The sequence below is a fragment of the Brassica oleracea genome, chromosome C1, assembly GCF_000695525.1.
Source record: "Brassica oleracea var. oleracea cultivar TO1000 chromosome C1, BOL, whole genome shotgun sequence".
In the NCBI taxonomy this organism is placed as follows: Eukaryota; Viridiplantae; Streptophyta; class Magnoliopsida; order Brassicales; family Brassicaceae; genus Brassica; species Brassica oleracea.
The window spans coordinates 15,042,375-15,056,171 of record NC_027748.1 but is presented as its reverse complement, the minus strand read 5'-3'; the positions used below and the strand labels follow the sequence as shown (position 1 = coordinate 15,056,171).

General features: G+C 40.8%; 3 protein-coding genes and 1 pseudogene across 3 annotated transcripts; 2 read left to right on the top strand and 2 right to left on the bottom strand.

Moving 5' to 3' along the window:
- The first annotated feature begins 47 nt into the window (after positions 1-47).
- LOC106344891 ((S)-ureidoglycine aminohydrolase-like) lies at positions 48-2,593 on the top strand. The gene is made up of 13 exons (XM_013784188.1): positions 48-160; positions 258-380; positions 692-779; positions 858-934; positions 1,020-1,059; positions 1,182-1,248; positions 1,379-1,464; positions 1,564-1,645; positions 1,741-1,797; positions 1,881-1,919; positions 2,015-2,085; positions 2,152-2,205; positions 2,344-2,593. The coding sequence occupies exons 1-13, from the start codon at positions 124-126 to the stop codon at positions 2,411-2,413; spliced, it is 891 nt and encodes a 296-aa protein (XP_013639642.1). The 5' UTR covers positions 48-123; the 3' UTR covers positions 2,414-2,593.
- Positions 2,594-3,317: 724 nt separating this feature from the next.
- LOC106332722 lies at positions 3,318-4,772 on the top strand (annotated as a pseudogene).
- A 156-nt stretch (positions 4,773-4,928) lies between these two features.
- On the bottom strand, positions 4,929-6,544 carry LOC106308728. The gene has a single exon (XM_013745856.1). It carries the CDS (start codon positions 6,352-6,354, stop codon positions 5,110-5,112), a length of 1,245 nt encoding a protein of 414 aa, XP_013601310.1. The 5' UTR covers positions 6,355-6,544; the 3' UTR covers positions 4,929-5,109.
- Positions 6,545-6,677: 133 nt separating this feature from the next.
- LOC106308735 lies at positions 6,678-9,189 on the bottom strand. Its single transcript, XM_013745863.1, has 5 exons — positions 8,545-9,189; positions 8,218-8,316; positions 7,845-7,889; positions 7,622-7,759; positions 6,678-7,160 (listed from the first exon to the last, which is right to left on the bottom strand). Exons 1-5 carry the CDS (start codon positions 8,929-8,931, stop codon positions 6,807-6,809), a joined length of 1,023 nt encoding a protein of 340 aa, XP_013601317.1. The 5' UTR covers positions 8,932-9,189; the 3' UTR covers positions 6,678-6,806.
- Between the last annotated feature and the right edge of the window lie 4,608 nt (positions 9,190-13,797).

Here is a 13,797-nt window from a genome sequence, read left to right as displayed (position 1 = left end):
AACAAAAACATCCACTGACAAAATCGTCTGTGTCGTATTCTGATTTTGTGTGGTTTTTATATACACCACCAAATGAGTAATGTACTGAACCTGAATCGGTTCCCACTATAATCCTCAGCGAAAATGCGTTCACTTCACCTAATCGTATTCATCATTATCAGTAAGTACGAATCTTCGGATTATTATTATTCAGAAGCTTTTGTAAACATACTGTGAAGTGAAACTAATCAAAACTTTTCTTATTTGCCTTCAAAAAGGTCTTTTTGTTAAAGCTTCGAAAAGCGACGATGGGTTTTGTTCAGCGCCTTCGATCGATGAGAAGACTAAACCCATTTACTGGAAAGTCACGAATCCAACACTCTCTCCTTCCCACCTCCAAGGTTTCCAAATCTTTTTCTTATTCTCTTGGTGTCATCATTACAAAGTTTGATTCTTTGTTAAGTTCGGTTTCTTGTCGAATAGGGTTTAGATAGTCCTTCAATCATTTAGGCTCTTCTCTTGCAAAAAAGCTTTGAACTTTTGAGTTTTGATCACTTAGGTGCTTGACATACAAGTTATGGAAGCGTTGAAGTTCAGTTCTAAATATACAGATTCGTCTCCTTCTGAAAAGCTGTCCCTTTGTATATTTAGATGCATTTTCTGATCTGGGGTTGGGTTGAGCATTCTTCATCTGATTCCTGTTGTTTTGTAGACTTGCCGGGGTATACAAGAAGTGTATACAAACGAGATCATGCGTTAATAACACCGGAAAGTCATGTATACAGCCCTTTACCTGACTGGTACGTACATCTCTTTTCCTTATTCTGATAGCTCTACAATAGTCTGGCAAGTCCTTAAAGCTTGCTCAAATTTTACAGGACAAATACATTAGGGGCGTATTTGATCACACCTGCAATGGGTTCTCACTTTGTCATGTACTTTGCTAAAATGAAAGGTCTTGTCATCAATATCTTCTTATGATCTAGTCAGTAGAATTTTTTGACCATCTATCTATAGCTGATTTCTACTGTCACTTGCAGGAATGTCAAGCTCAGGTTTACCTCCAAAGGACATAGAGCGGTATTGTTACTTATATGAGCTCCTCTCTCTCTCTCTCTATTTAACATTTACTTGTACTTTTCATCTACATAATCTACATTATGCTTATTAATTTCTTTCAAATGTCTTGAATCTTCTCCAAGTCTTGTATTCGTGGTTGAGGGTGCTGTGACACTTACTAACACATCCTGTTCTTCACAAAAATTGACGGTATGATTTGTATGAAAAACAATTTACCTAAGCATTCTTTTGGTTACATCATTGCTACTCAACTTTGATTGCAAGGTTTTTTCCATTAGTTTCTTCATTTTTCTGCCTATAATCCATTGTTTTACTGTAGGTTGATTCATATGCATACCTCCCTCCAAACTTTTATCATTCCTTGGACTGTGTCGAGTCTGCAACACTTGTTGTCTTTGAGCGGAGGTTCTTCTCCTTCCCCCCTTGATTTAACAAGAAATTTTCAGATCTCTCTACGGTTTATAACTTTAAAAACTCCTCTGGTACTGACTGCTACATCTCTAGGTATGAACATCCAGGAAGTCACACAACAGAGTATATCTTTGGTTCCACAGACAAGCAACCACTACTCGAGACTCCCGGTGAGGTAAGTGTGCAAAACTTATCCACTCTTCTCAGAGTGCATCACTTGAATTCTAAATCAGTCTCATCTCTGAAAAACTCATTTTATTATTATAACAGGTTTTTGAGCTGCGGAAACTTCTTCCGGCCTCCCTAGCTTATGACTTCAACATCCATGTAACCACTTCGTTTTTGATCTAATGAATCCTTTCGCTTCTTTAGACCTCTTAAGTTGTAACTACTGTTTCTGTCAATTGTAGATTATGGATTTTCAGCCTGGAGAGTTTCTCAATGTTAAGGTACAGATATATGTAGCTTCATTACCATAGAGATTTTGATTCCATCAGTTCCGTTTAGATTCTGTCTTCTCAAATGGTTTTGGAATGTTAAACAGGAAGTCCATTATAACCAACATGGTTTGTTGCTTCTGGAAGGCCAAGGCCTTTATCGTTTGGGCGATAACTGGTATGCATCTCTTTACAATTACATTGTAACTGTAGTTTACAATTACTGATCTTTCTCTATAAATAGGTATCCAGTTGAGGCTGGTGATGTCATATGGATGGCTCCTTTTGTTCCTCAATGGTAAGAGACTGCTACATGAACTTCAGTTTATACTATGTTTCAAACCTTTTGCAAGGACCAAACACTATTGGAACTGTGTCTTGATAACCTGAAAAGATCATTCGACCACACACTCATAGCTACTGTTTGCTGTTTCAGGTATGCTGCACTCGGAAAGACTAGGTCTCGGTATTTGTTGTACAAAGATGTCAATCGCAATCCTTTGTGATCAAAATATCTAAATTAATTGGTGTGATTTAGCTTTCTAAAAGCCTCATGTTCATTCAAAAACACGTTAGCCACTCGTGTCTTAATTGTATGAAGAAAACAAATTTGAAATGTCTGTTGCATCTACTACATATGTTTTTTTAGTTGCTAAAAACACATTAAAGAGGTTGCTTACGGTTCATCTGATGATGCTCAACTTCGGCTTCCTTCAAGAAGTCAGTGATCCTCCATAACTATGCGTGTTCGTGCAAAAACAATATGACGTGTTATACAAGTCTTGTATGTCTCTGTCCACGTCTGAATTATACTGTGGTACTATAAGTCGTAAAATGAGATTAGCAAGTGAGTTTTGGCCATATAATTTGACAGAAACCTTCAAAGCTCTACCTCTTTAATTTTTTTTATAGTTTCAATAGTGTGTTGTACTTACAAGACTTGCCATCAGCGACAAGGAATCAACTATTATACTTGCAAGACGTGAGATCAGTACAAAGAATCAGCTTTTTTACTCTATGCTAAAATGCAAGCCAGATGTCATTTGAAAAGTCGGCTAGTTCATCGGGGAACCATGTTATTGTTAAAAAAGTAATAATAATCAAAGTTCTCCCATAGAAAATAGCCTCTTTAAGCACACATACTTGGAGATGAAGTTCAAGTATTGGAGAACAAAAGGTTTAGAACATTTACTTTTCAATATAGCTTATTGTCAGTTTTCTTATTTCTAAAAATGTGCTCGCCTACCAAAGTTCATTCCTATTTAAGAGAGCCATTTGATTCTTACAAAAGATTATCTACCAAAATGATCAGTGATTGACACTTTCTCTATAAACGTAAGGAAAATTTGGGTTTCTTGGAACTAATCAAAATTAATTGTCAACAAAAATACTGTGGAGGCAAACGTTTGGATGACTAGTGATACTTTGTCGTCTATTGTCGTGGATGTCAATAAAGTATCAGATACTACTAATCAAGATGATAATATCTATGAGAGAATCAAGAAGGCTGCTCAAGATGGGGATATTGAGAGACTCTACAAGTTGGTCGCAGAAGATCCATACATTCTAAAACACTTTGAAATAAGGTTCTGTTGGGATGGGTTAAGAGAGCAAACAGGGAGGAGGTCTTGGACTGCAATGATGAAGATAGTAACACAGTCCTGCATATTGCTGCACTGACTAATCAACCTGAGGTAAACGCTTCTTTTTTATACCAAGAAAACAACGAGTTGGTTTAGTAGCTAAAACTTCTAACTCACCTAATAGGATCTTGGTTCAAGACTTCAAGTCTAGTTAGAAGAAATCCTTTTTTTTTTTTAACACAGGAGAAGTTATCCAAAAGAGAGTTAAATTACATAGTCTGGATCTCGTCCTATACGAGTCTAAGAGTTTATAAAAGTCTCTCTACATTTCGTTCCTCTTTTAACCCTAAAGTTCTTGTTTTTATTCATACAAGTTCTTGCTCTAGTATCATCACTGTTGTGTTGGAACTGTCAGTTATTACTCTGGTACTTTGCTTTCTTGGGTTGTGTTCTTTGTAAAAGTTGTTGAGATATTTTTGGCATACAAGCGGAGTTTAATGCCCTTGATTTTACAGGTCATGAAGTTGCTACGTGGAAGCGTGAAAGCAAAAGCGAAGAACTGGATGGTAAGACTGCGATGGATATACTCCAAACTCACCAATCTCCTCTTTTTTCACCTGAAGCCACTAGTAGCCTATTCAAAAGTGCTAAAGAAAGACTACTTTCTACTACCACAATAACTCTTGCAAAATATTTGAGCAAAAAACCATCTTTTACCGAGAAACGATATAATGCCTTTGGGCTGACCAATCTGAGCAAGACTAGAAACACATCTCTGAACAGTTACGACAGTCGCAGTGTGATACTTGTGGTGGCTATACTGATAGTAACAGCTACATACCAGGCTAAACTTAGTCCCCCTGGCAGATTTTGGCAGGAGGATTCGATGTGCGGTGATAGGGACGACTACTTGGCAGGGCAGATGACTATGACTTTCTACGAAGCCATATTTTTCTATATCCCCAATGGGATAGCTTTCTTCTTATCTCTCCTATATGTGATCATGATTCTCACAGTTGGACTCCCCATGTGGAAGGTTCTCTATGGTTCCATAGCAGCTCTCGGAACTGCTAATTTCGCAATGCTAACCATTACATTTCCAACCTCACACACGGAACACCGCCCTGGGGAGGTCATATTGAAAGTTTTCCTCTTCACGTACCCAGTGATTACAGCAATCATAGTGTTTGCTCCGTTTGCGGTATTCTTTCTGAACAAATGGCGCAGGCGTCGAGTAGACTTTCCGGCCAGGTACTTTAGCTCTCCTCATGAGCTATTGTAAAAAAAAAAGTGTGAAGCATTCAAAAGTGCAAGTCTGGGATCATCTCTGCTTCCAGATTATCTTCCCTGCAACTTCAGGTCTATGTTACATGTTTGTTTGGTGCAGTGCTATTTAGCCTTGTGTAAAATGAGTTTCTATCCTTATGCTAGATTCGTATTACTCAATTATCTTACTATCTGAATTATCAAAAATGCCAACAATGAAAACCTCAAAAGTGTCATTACACCATCAAACTTAACTGCAGTTTCTGTTCCTAGTAACTGGAAGAGGACACTTGGTACTACACTCGAAAGCGATTTGATCATATTATTATCACATATGAACACACAGTTGGAAACTACGAACCAGGCCTCCTTGCGTTCGTGCTCTTTTTCTCACTCAATGCTTCAGCAAACGCGCCAATGATCTGCTGCTGCGACTCAAGCATCATCTGGCAATGCTTCAGCTCCATCTCCATCCTCGTCTTCTCCATCTCCCTCATCATCTCCATCTTCGAATTCTCCACTCTCACAAACATCTCTGTCAACATCTTCACCGAAGACACAACTTCATCAATCGGGTCAGACTCAACATCTGCTGCTGCATTCATCTGCTCATGCTTGAACCTAGAAGAAGACCCATACCCATTGGACACACCCGTGTTGTTGTTCCGGGGATAGCTCCCGTCCTTTCTTCCATAACCATTGGCTCGCGACGAGCTCCTAGAGTGTTGAATCCTCGGGTTGAACCCTTCATCAAACTCATCATCATAATCCATCTCCGGAGAGAAATTGGCTTCAGGCTTACTAAAATTCTTGGCTTTAAACCCATGAGAAGCGAAACTCCGATCACCAAAGGACTTCAACGGAAACCCACCACCAAACTCGCCGGAGGAAGGCTTCCCATGTGAACCCTTAAGCCTAGTTGCCTTAGGCACTAACACAATCTCGTCATCAGAATCAGCATCGAAGTCACCACTAACCTTAGGGTTACCATTGTACCTCCTCTTCAACCCAAACCCACCTCCTGAGTCGTGATCTGAATCGAAACCGCCGTACATCTTCATCTGACTCTTTGACCTAGATCTAACCCCAAACCCATCTCGCGGCGAATCGAATTTCCCAGACCTCTTCGACCTAACCCTAAATCCATCTAAACCGTTACTCTCATCGTCGTTATCCAGATCCGGATCGTACGGCTCCACGGCGGTTGGGGTCACCGGCGCGAACTCCATCGCATCCAATATAGGGAACAGATCCCAAGAGGAAGAGAACTTGCCTGGTCGGTTAAGAGACCTCTGCTTCTCGCCGCGGTAACGCTTCCGAAGCTTCTCGATCTTGTGCCGGCATTGGATCGCTGACTTCGCCGGACCTCCGAGGGTATGCAGCGAGGAGACAGCGGCCGCGACGTCGTCCCAGTCAGCCGCGCGGAGGTTTCCGCGGCGGAGGGCGAACCACTTGTCTTTGTAGGCGTTGACGAGGGCAGCGGTCTCCTCATCGTTCCAGCACGGAGGCGGGACTCTCCTGGTCGTGGTGGTGGCGACGGTGACGGCGGTGGAAGGATCGACGGCCATGGCGACGGGAGATCCATCGGGGGTTGACATGGCGCCGGAGAAGAAGAAATTAGGGATAGGGGAGAGAGCGGTGGGTTAGGGATAATAAAGAGGCGGAGGAGAGGCGGAGGAGAGGCGTAGGTTAGAAAACTTAGAAGAGGAGGTGGCCGGTTAAAGAGTTGTACTAAAGTGCGCCGTGGAGTGGGTGACGTGTGCGCACCCGACGCACCTTCTCCACCTCCGCCGCATACGTTTAACAAACCTTATTTACCGGTTTAGTATACATAAACCAATGGTTTAGTTTCAAATTTTTTGATGTTTTTAGATCTTATTCAATTTGTATTAATTTGATTTCGGATTTGGGAAAATAGTAGTAACCATAAACTTTCCATTTAAATGCAATAACTTATCATGCTTTTAATCGTAGCGCCACTATTTTATGCACAATGAGAGAAAAAAGAAGATAAACAAGAACTATGCTGAGCTCACTTATCAATTGTTCTTTACGAACCGGGTTCTGCTTGTTCTTGGCCCGACTTCATTCTCCGTACGGTTAACGACACCGGTGTCTCCAGGACAGAGACATTAACGCTGTTCCAGACATCGGCTATTGTTGGTAAACCTGCAATCCTCTCAGCAACGTCCATGTCTTCTGGTAACACAGATCCGAATACAGTGTAAGATTGCTTCCATTCGTGGTGGTTTGCTAGACTGATGAAAAATTCTGGTCCAGAGCCGACCCATGCAACAGAGCCACGGGTTATGGTTGGGCAGTGCTCGGTTGGGATTGGCGTGAAGATGTTTCCCTCGGGCTGGAGTATGCCTTGAATCATGGCGTATGGTGGACCATAGGGAGCCTGCAAGGAACATGGAGAAAGGATGAACAAGCGAAATCTCTGTTCGTGTAGAGAATAGAAAATGTGAAGCAAAAAGGTATGAACAAGCTAAAACGAAAAATGAACCGGCAAAAGCAATTAAACACTAATGTACTAGAAACTCATTTGATCTTTAATATAGAAGATGCACATACACTCAGATGAATCCGAGCCGGCATAGTACTACAATATGGGTTTAACCAGCAGTCAGTCACATTGATGTTCGATATAAAAGACAGATATTAGCAAATAAAACGTATAATCAGATGGCTAAAAGTCTATCAGACATCTAGACTTCGATATTAAAAAAGGTATAATAGCTGAATCAAATAGAAGAGAGTCTATCAAGTTGAGATCATAACACCAGAATCAATAGTTATAGTATATGAGAACAGAGCCTAGCTGCTATGACCTATACGTCAAATTTGTGAAAGGTTTCTTACATTGTTTATATGATAGCCTTCTGAGTCCCAATATGATCCCCGGTTCTCTGCCCGATGAAACTGGCAGCCTGCGCAGTGGCGTTGAGTTAACAAACTAAGAATGTAGTACACTGAGTGAGGAGCGCACTCAGGGTGAAGCTGCAACAAAAGTTAAGCATCCGCGTCATATCTGGAACTTTCCCTTGGGAGTACAAAAAAGACAAAGAAACTAAGATACACTCACTTTGACATGAAGTACACCGTGTTCAGTCTCAAAACCAACAATGCCCTAACAGAAGCAAGACAGTTAATCAGTATTATCCCAAACACTACTTTTGTTTTCATGATAAGAAGGAAAGTAGAGGAGTTATCTTCACAGATTAGAAGGAAACTAAGAACAAATTGGAAGTATAATCTTATGAAATCTGAGGAACAGAGCACAGTTATTATCATTCCATTCAGGTAGGCAAAACCAAACAAAACAGGCTGAGTAAGTATATGTTTTTAGGAAACCGAGAGCACAATTTAAGTAAGTAACTTCGTGAGGTAGTAAACGTAATGAAAATTTGTTTCCAGGGTTTACAATCAACTTTGAGTTGGCGATCAACGGGTACTACCTGGCCTTGTCCGAAGATAAGCCCAGATGTCCACATAACTTTCTGCCCACCTTCCTGTCGATCAGGCACCAAGACATCTTTCTGCTTCTTCAACCAACACTGCGCAGAGAAGAAACAAAACACATAGAAAACCTTCACGTTAACTTGAATCGATAGCAAGAGTCTTTTGCGCATCACTAATCAGACTTTAGAGTCACCAAAAGTTTCTTTTCTTTTTTTGGTGATACAAGCATTTTGTCGAACACTTAGGCGGCAAGATCCAAGGACAGTTAATCAAATCAATAAACGTCACAATTCGATTCTTCCATCACAAGAGATAAGACTCACCTCTCCAAACTTGGGCCCGCAAGCCTCTTTGTTTCCACAGAACACCCACGTATCGCACAAGCAAGGCCCGTCGTTGCCGCTGCACATAGCTTTACACGCCTTGCAACATTCACCCGGTGAATCAAACTTGAAATCCGTCCCCCACTTCACCGCCGGTCCCCACAGCTCCAGATTAGCGACTCCACCGCAACACCCGCCGCCGTCTACACGGGCATGATCTCGCGAGTCCGTGAACCGGACGGCGGAATCGAGTGTGTGATCTTGGGGACGGGGACGGAGAATATTAAAGAAGACAGCGTAGACGATGAGACAAGAGATCAGACCGATGAAAAGGAGAGCGGTGGAGGTGAAACGACCACGATCGCCGTCGTTTAATCGACGGGGCATCGCCGGAGACTCCGATGATTAGTTGACACGTGTGAAGAATATACGAAAGCCAAAAGAATAGAGAAGTGAAGTTTCATGTGAAATTGAAATAACGAAATGAATCTACGAATAATAATGAAGAGGGAGAGAGAGAGAGAAGAGATGGTCAGTGAGTCAACTCGCGCGAATTGTGATCTGATGCTTTATCCTCTTTAGGAAGTTTCCTTGTTCGACGTTTATATTGAGGTGACAACAAAAACGCTGCCGTTTTGGGAAATAAACTATAGGTTGATGACTTGATGAGAGAGTTCTATCACAAAATGCTGCAGACTGCAGTATTTGGTAATCCACGACACTATATACGTTGCTCTTTATGATTTGGGCCGCATACGAGATCCGATAAAACGTCCATTTCAGGTTGCATACGCTTCAACAAGACACACAACCAAATTGTTTTGCAGCAACTTCGGGTCAGGCTTATGATTCGCTATCTGGTCAGGTTACACTAAGAAAACAGCGGTATTCTGACGGACATTCCGACGGAAAATAAAATCTTCGGAATATTCCGAGGAATTTCCGAGGATATTCCGAGGAAACATAAAATTTGGTTTCCTCGGAATATCCTCGGAATATACCAACGGAACTCCGAGGACATATCAATCCGTCGAAATATTCTTATGGAATACCGAGGATAAATGTATTCCTCGGAAAAAACCGATGAATTCCGAGGATATATTATAGCCGTTAGAAAGCCGTTGGAGGATTTTAAAAATTCCGAGGAAATTCCGAGGAAAGAGCCGTTGCCGTCGGTATTCCGTCGGAATTTCCTCGGTTCTGTCGGCAGGATTTCAACTATAAATACAAGCACCCATCTTCCTCTTCATTCACTCCATATCTTCATCCTCCCTCTTACTCTCTTTACACACGAATTTGATTCATAAAAAAACATGTCTTCTTCAAATTATTTTCGTTTTTGGATCGATCGACCTCATTTGGATCCGAACACGAGATTGCTTACGGAAGAATACCAACGAGGTATAACCGAATTCATGGGGTTAGTTCACCGACAACCGGAAGCAAAAACAGGTAAGTTAAGATGTCCTTGCTCTAATTGTAAAAATAGAAAGGTTATTAAAGAGTGGGATGTTTGGACTCATCTATATTTGAGTGAGTTTACACGAAGTTACAAAATTTGGTATCATCATGGGGAAACTGATTATGAACATGGTAGTACTAGCGAACCTCAGCCAGCGGTTAGATTAGAAGAACCAATTAGAACGGATGTAGATTATGGTGTAGGTACTGAGCAGATGGTAAATGATCATTTTAGAGGGGAAGATCTACCCAATGCAGAAGCTAGGAGATTTTATGATATGTTGGATGCTAAAAAGCAACCATTGTACGAAGGTTGCAGAGATGGTCATTCAGCTTTATCATCTGCTACAAGATTGATGGGCATTAAAACAGATTATAATTTGGCTGAAGACTGTGTGGATGCGATTGCTGATTTTGTAAAAGGTATTCTACCCGAGGATAATGTAGCTCCTGGTTCATACTACGAGGTTCAGAAACTCGTAGCTGGTCTTGGTTTATCGTATCAGGTAATAGATGTATGCAGCGACAACTGCATGATTTATTGGAGGGCGGATGAACAGCGGGTTACATGCAAATTTTGTGGAAAGCCTCGTTATAAAGATACAATTGGAAGAGTTCCAGTGCCATATAAAAGGATGTGGTATTTACCTTTGACGGAAAGGTTGCAGAGGTTGTATCTGTCTGAACGCACAGCGCAACCAATGAGATGGCATGCGGAGCACTCAACAGATGGTGAGATCAGACATCCTTCAGATGCAAAAGCGTGGAAGCATTTCCAATCAAAGTATCCCGACTTTGCGTATGAAAGAAGAAATGTCTACCTTGGATTATGTACTGATGGTTTCAGTCCGTTTGGCAAGAGTGGAAGACAATATTCTCTATGGCCCGTCATTCTTACACCATACAACCTCCCCCCAAACTTGTGCTTGCGACGAGAGTTTTTGTTTCTCTCGATTCTCGTTCCCGGACCAGAGCATCCTAAGAGATCACTTGATGTGTTTCTTCAGCCACTAATATATGAGTTGCAACAACTATGGGCTCAAGGTGCTGAAACATACGATGTTTCGTGTAAAGAAAACTTTCAAATGCGGACAGTACTAATGTGGACAATAAGTGATTTTCCAGCATATGATATGTTGTCTGGATGGACAACGCATGGAAGGATATCATGTCCATATTGTCAAGATAACACTGATGCTTTCCAACTAAAACACGGAAGGAAAACGTGTTGGTTTGACTGTCACAGGAGATTCCTACCACCTGATCATCCATATCGTAGGAGTAGGAATTTGTTTACGAAGAACAAGAGGGTGTTTGACAGTCCACCTCCGGAAATTTGTGGGAAAGATTTGAAGATACAACTAAGAGATTTTGGTGCAGAAAGGACGCCAGAAGTCGGTGGACATGAGCGTTTTCCGGTAGATGCTGTTGGAGAACTACATAACTGGCACAAAAAAAGTATTTTCTGGGATCTGCCATACTGGGAGGATCATCTGCTAAGGCATAATTTAGATGTCATGCATATTGAGAAGAACTTTTTTGACAATCTCATGAACACGATCCTTAATGTTCAAGGTAAAACAAAGGATAATTTGAAGTCAAGACTGGATTTAGTCGATATATGTGCTCGTTCAGAACTTCATGTTGATGAAAATGGTAGGGCTCCTTTTCCCATATACCGACTTGATGCAGAGGGAAAAGATGCGTTCTTTGATTGGATTTCAAACGATGTGGAATTTCCAGACGGTTACGCATCAAATTTGCGTAACTGTATCGACAGAAAGGAAGGAAAGTTTACTGGCTTGAAAAACCACGATTGCCATGTAATGATGCAGCGCCTCCTTCCGTTCGCCTTCAAGGAACTATTACCACAAAATGTTCATGAAGCAATTGCAGGGATAAGTGGTTTCTTCCGCGATTTATGCACGAGATCAGTGACTCTTGAAGGTATTGAAAATTTGAAGACTAACATAGCCGTGATTCAGTGCAACCTTGAGAAGATATTTCCTCCCTCATTTTTTGATGTTATGGAGCATCTTGTTATTCACCTGGCAAGAGAATTGGAACTTGGTGGTCCTGTGCAGTATAGATGGATGTATCTGTATGAGCGGTATATGTTCCATTTGAAGAAGATGGTGAAAAATTTAAGTAGGGTGGAAGGTTCTATAGTCGCACAGATGATCAATGAAGAAACTTCAAACTTTGCCGAGTACTACTTTCCAGCAGAAGTTCAGACCAAAAACAGAAGACCTGCTCGGCATGATGATAGAGGCGAACGGGCAACATATCATGTTACGGTTCCAGACATTTTCACAGACGTTGGACGACTTAGCGGAAAACCAAAGGACCGTCGACTTACTGAGCAGGAGCGCAGTAATTTGCAAACATATTTGCTCACCAACTGCGAAGACGTTCTTCAATATGAGAGGTAAATTTTGTTGATCCAGAAGTACTTACGGCTCAGTTGAAGGACAAGGATGATCGCATATCTTTGTTGGAGACCCAGATGGCGGCTCAACAAGCGGGCTATGAGGCACAGAGTAGGGTGAACCAGCAAATGATGGAGATGATGCAGAGGATGTACCCGAACGAGGTGTTCCCGAACGTGCAAGACCCGTTGTTTTTTTTTTTCAAAAACTCGGAATGTTTTATTTTTATTTGTACAACTTTGAATATTATCTAATATGTTTTCAATTTTAATTTTAATTTTATATTTTCGAATTTGAATATCAAAAATTTAATTTTTTTGAAAAAAAATTAATTTTTTTGAAATTCCGAGGAAATGAACCCTCGGAAATTTCCGAGGAACATTTCCTCGGAATATACTGAGGGACTTCTTCCTCGGAATATACCGAGGGACTCATTCCTCGGAATTTTCCGAGGGCTCTGTCCCTCGGAAATTTCCGATGAAAATTCCGAGAAACATTTCGTCGGAACTTCCGAGGATTGGACCATCGGAAAGTCCATCGAAATATTCCGAGGAAGTTCTCCCTCGGTATATTCCGAGGAGCTTTCCGACGAACTGGTGGTCCTCGGAGTTTCATCGGAAATTCGTTTCCTCGGTATTCCGTCGGAAATTTCCGAAGGATTTCCGAGGAAAAATGAATTTCCGATGAGTTATTTCCGAGGACTTGTTTCGTCGGTATATCGTCGGAATAACGTTATTCCGACGACATACCGACGATTTTTTTCTTCGGTATGTCGCTGTTTTCTTGTAGTGTTAATCCTGGTGAGGAACGAAACTTCCATTTTTCCTCACTGTGAATCTGCTCCATCTATTTATGCGCGCATAGTTTGGTTGAATTAAGGCCCAAAAGTTTCTAAGACATCCGGTCCAAACGCCATGACGTGTTATCCCACGAACTATAGATAACTGCATTTGACATTCGATTCGACTACTTCTACCAAAAACAAAAAGAAATTGTTCTTTTTTTTTGTGCATTGATTATAGAGACAACCCGTTGAAAACACACACACAATTTTTCTAATCAAGTTTTATTGAGTCAGATATTGATTTGGAACTATTATGATCATTTTAATATGCTACTAGGATAAGACATGCGCCTTGCGCATTGTGAGTTTATTTATATATATATATTATCGATAGTTTTTTTTATATATGTGATCATTTTATTTATATATATAAAATATTTTTTGTTGTTATTATATAATTTTTTTTCGATGGATCGGATCAATTTTTATTAAAAATAATGGAACAAAACTATAATTAATACATCATGGGTTGATCGGATTGGACATTAAACAAATTATAACATAAAAACCTTATTTTTT

Bases quoted from the DNA above. Each gene is read 5' to 3' on its own strand.
- LOC106308728 (XM_013745856.1), bottom strand. From the start codon at position 6,354: ATGTCAACCCCCGATGGATCTCCCGTCGCCATGGCCGTCGATCCTTCC.
- LOC106308735 (XM_013745863.1), bottom strand. From the start codon at position 8,931: ATGCCCCGTCGATTAAACGACGGCGATCGTGGTCGTTTCACCTCCACC. The intron at 7,890-8,217 runs GTAGTACCCGTT...TGCTTCTGTTAG, and splicing joins TTATCTTCGGACAAGGCCAG to GGCATTGTTGGTTTTGAGAC. The intron at 7,760-7,844 runs GTGAGTGTATCT...CTTTTGTTGCAG, and splicing joins ACGGTGTACTTCATGTCAAA to CTTCACCCTGAGTGCGCTCC.
- LOC106344891 (XM_013784188.1), top strand. From the start codon at position 124: ATGCGTTCACTTCACCTAATCGTATTCATCATTATCA. The intron at 381-691 runs GTTTCCAAATCT...GTTGTTTTGTAG, and splicing joins CTCTCCTTCCCACCTCCAAG to ACTTGCCGGGGTATACAAGA. The intron at 935-1,019 runs GTCTTGTCATCA...TGTCACTTGCAG, and splicing joins GTACTTTGCTAAAATGAAAG to GAATGTCAAGCTCAGGTTTA.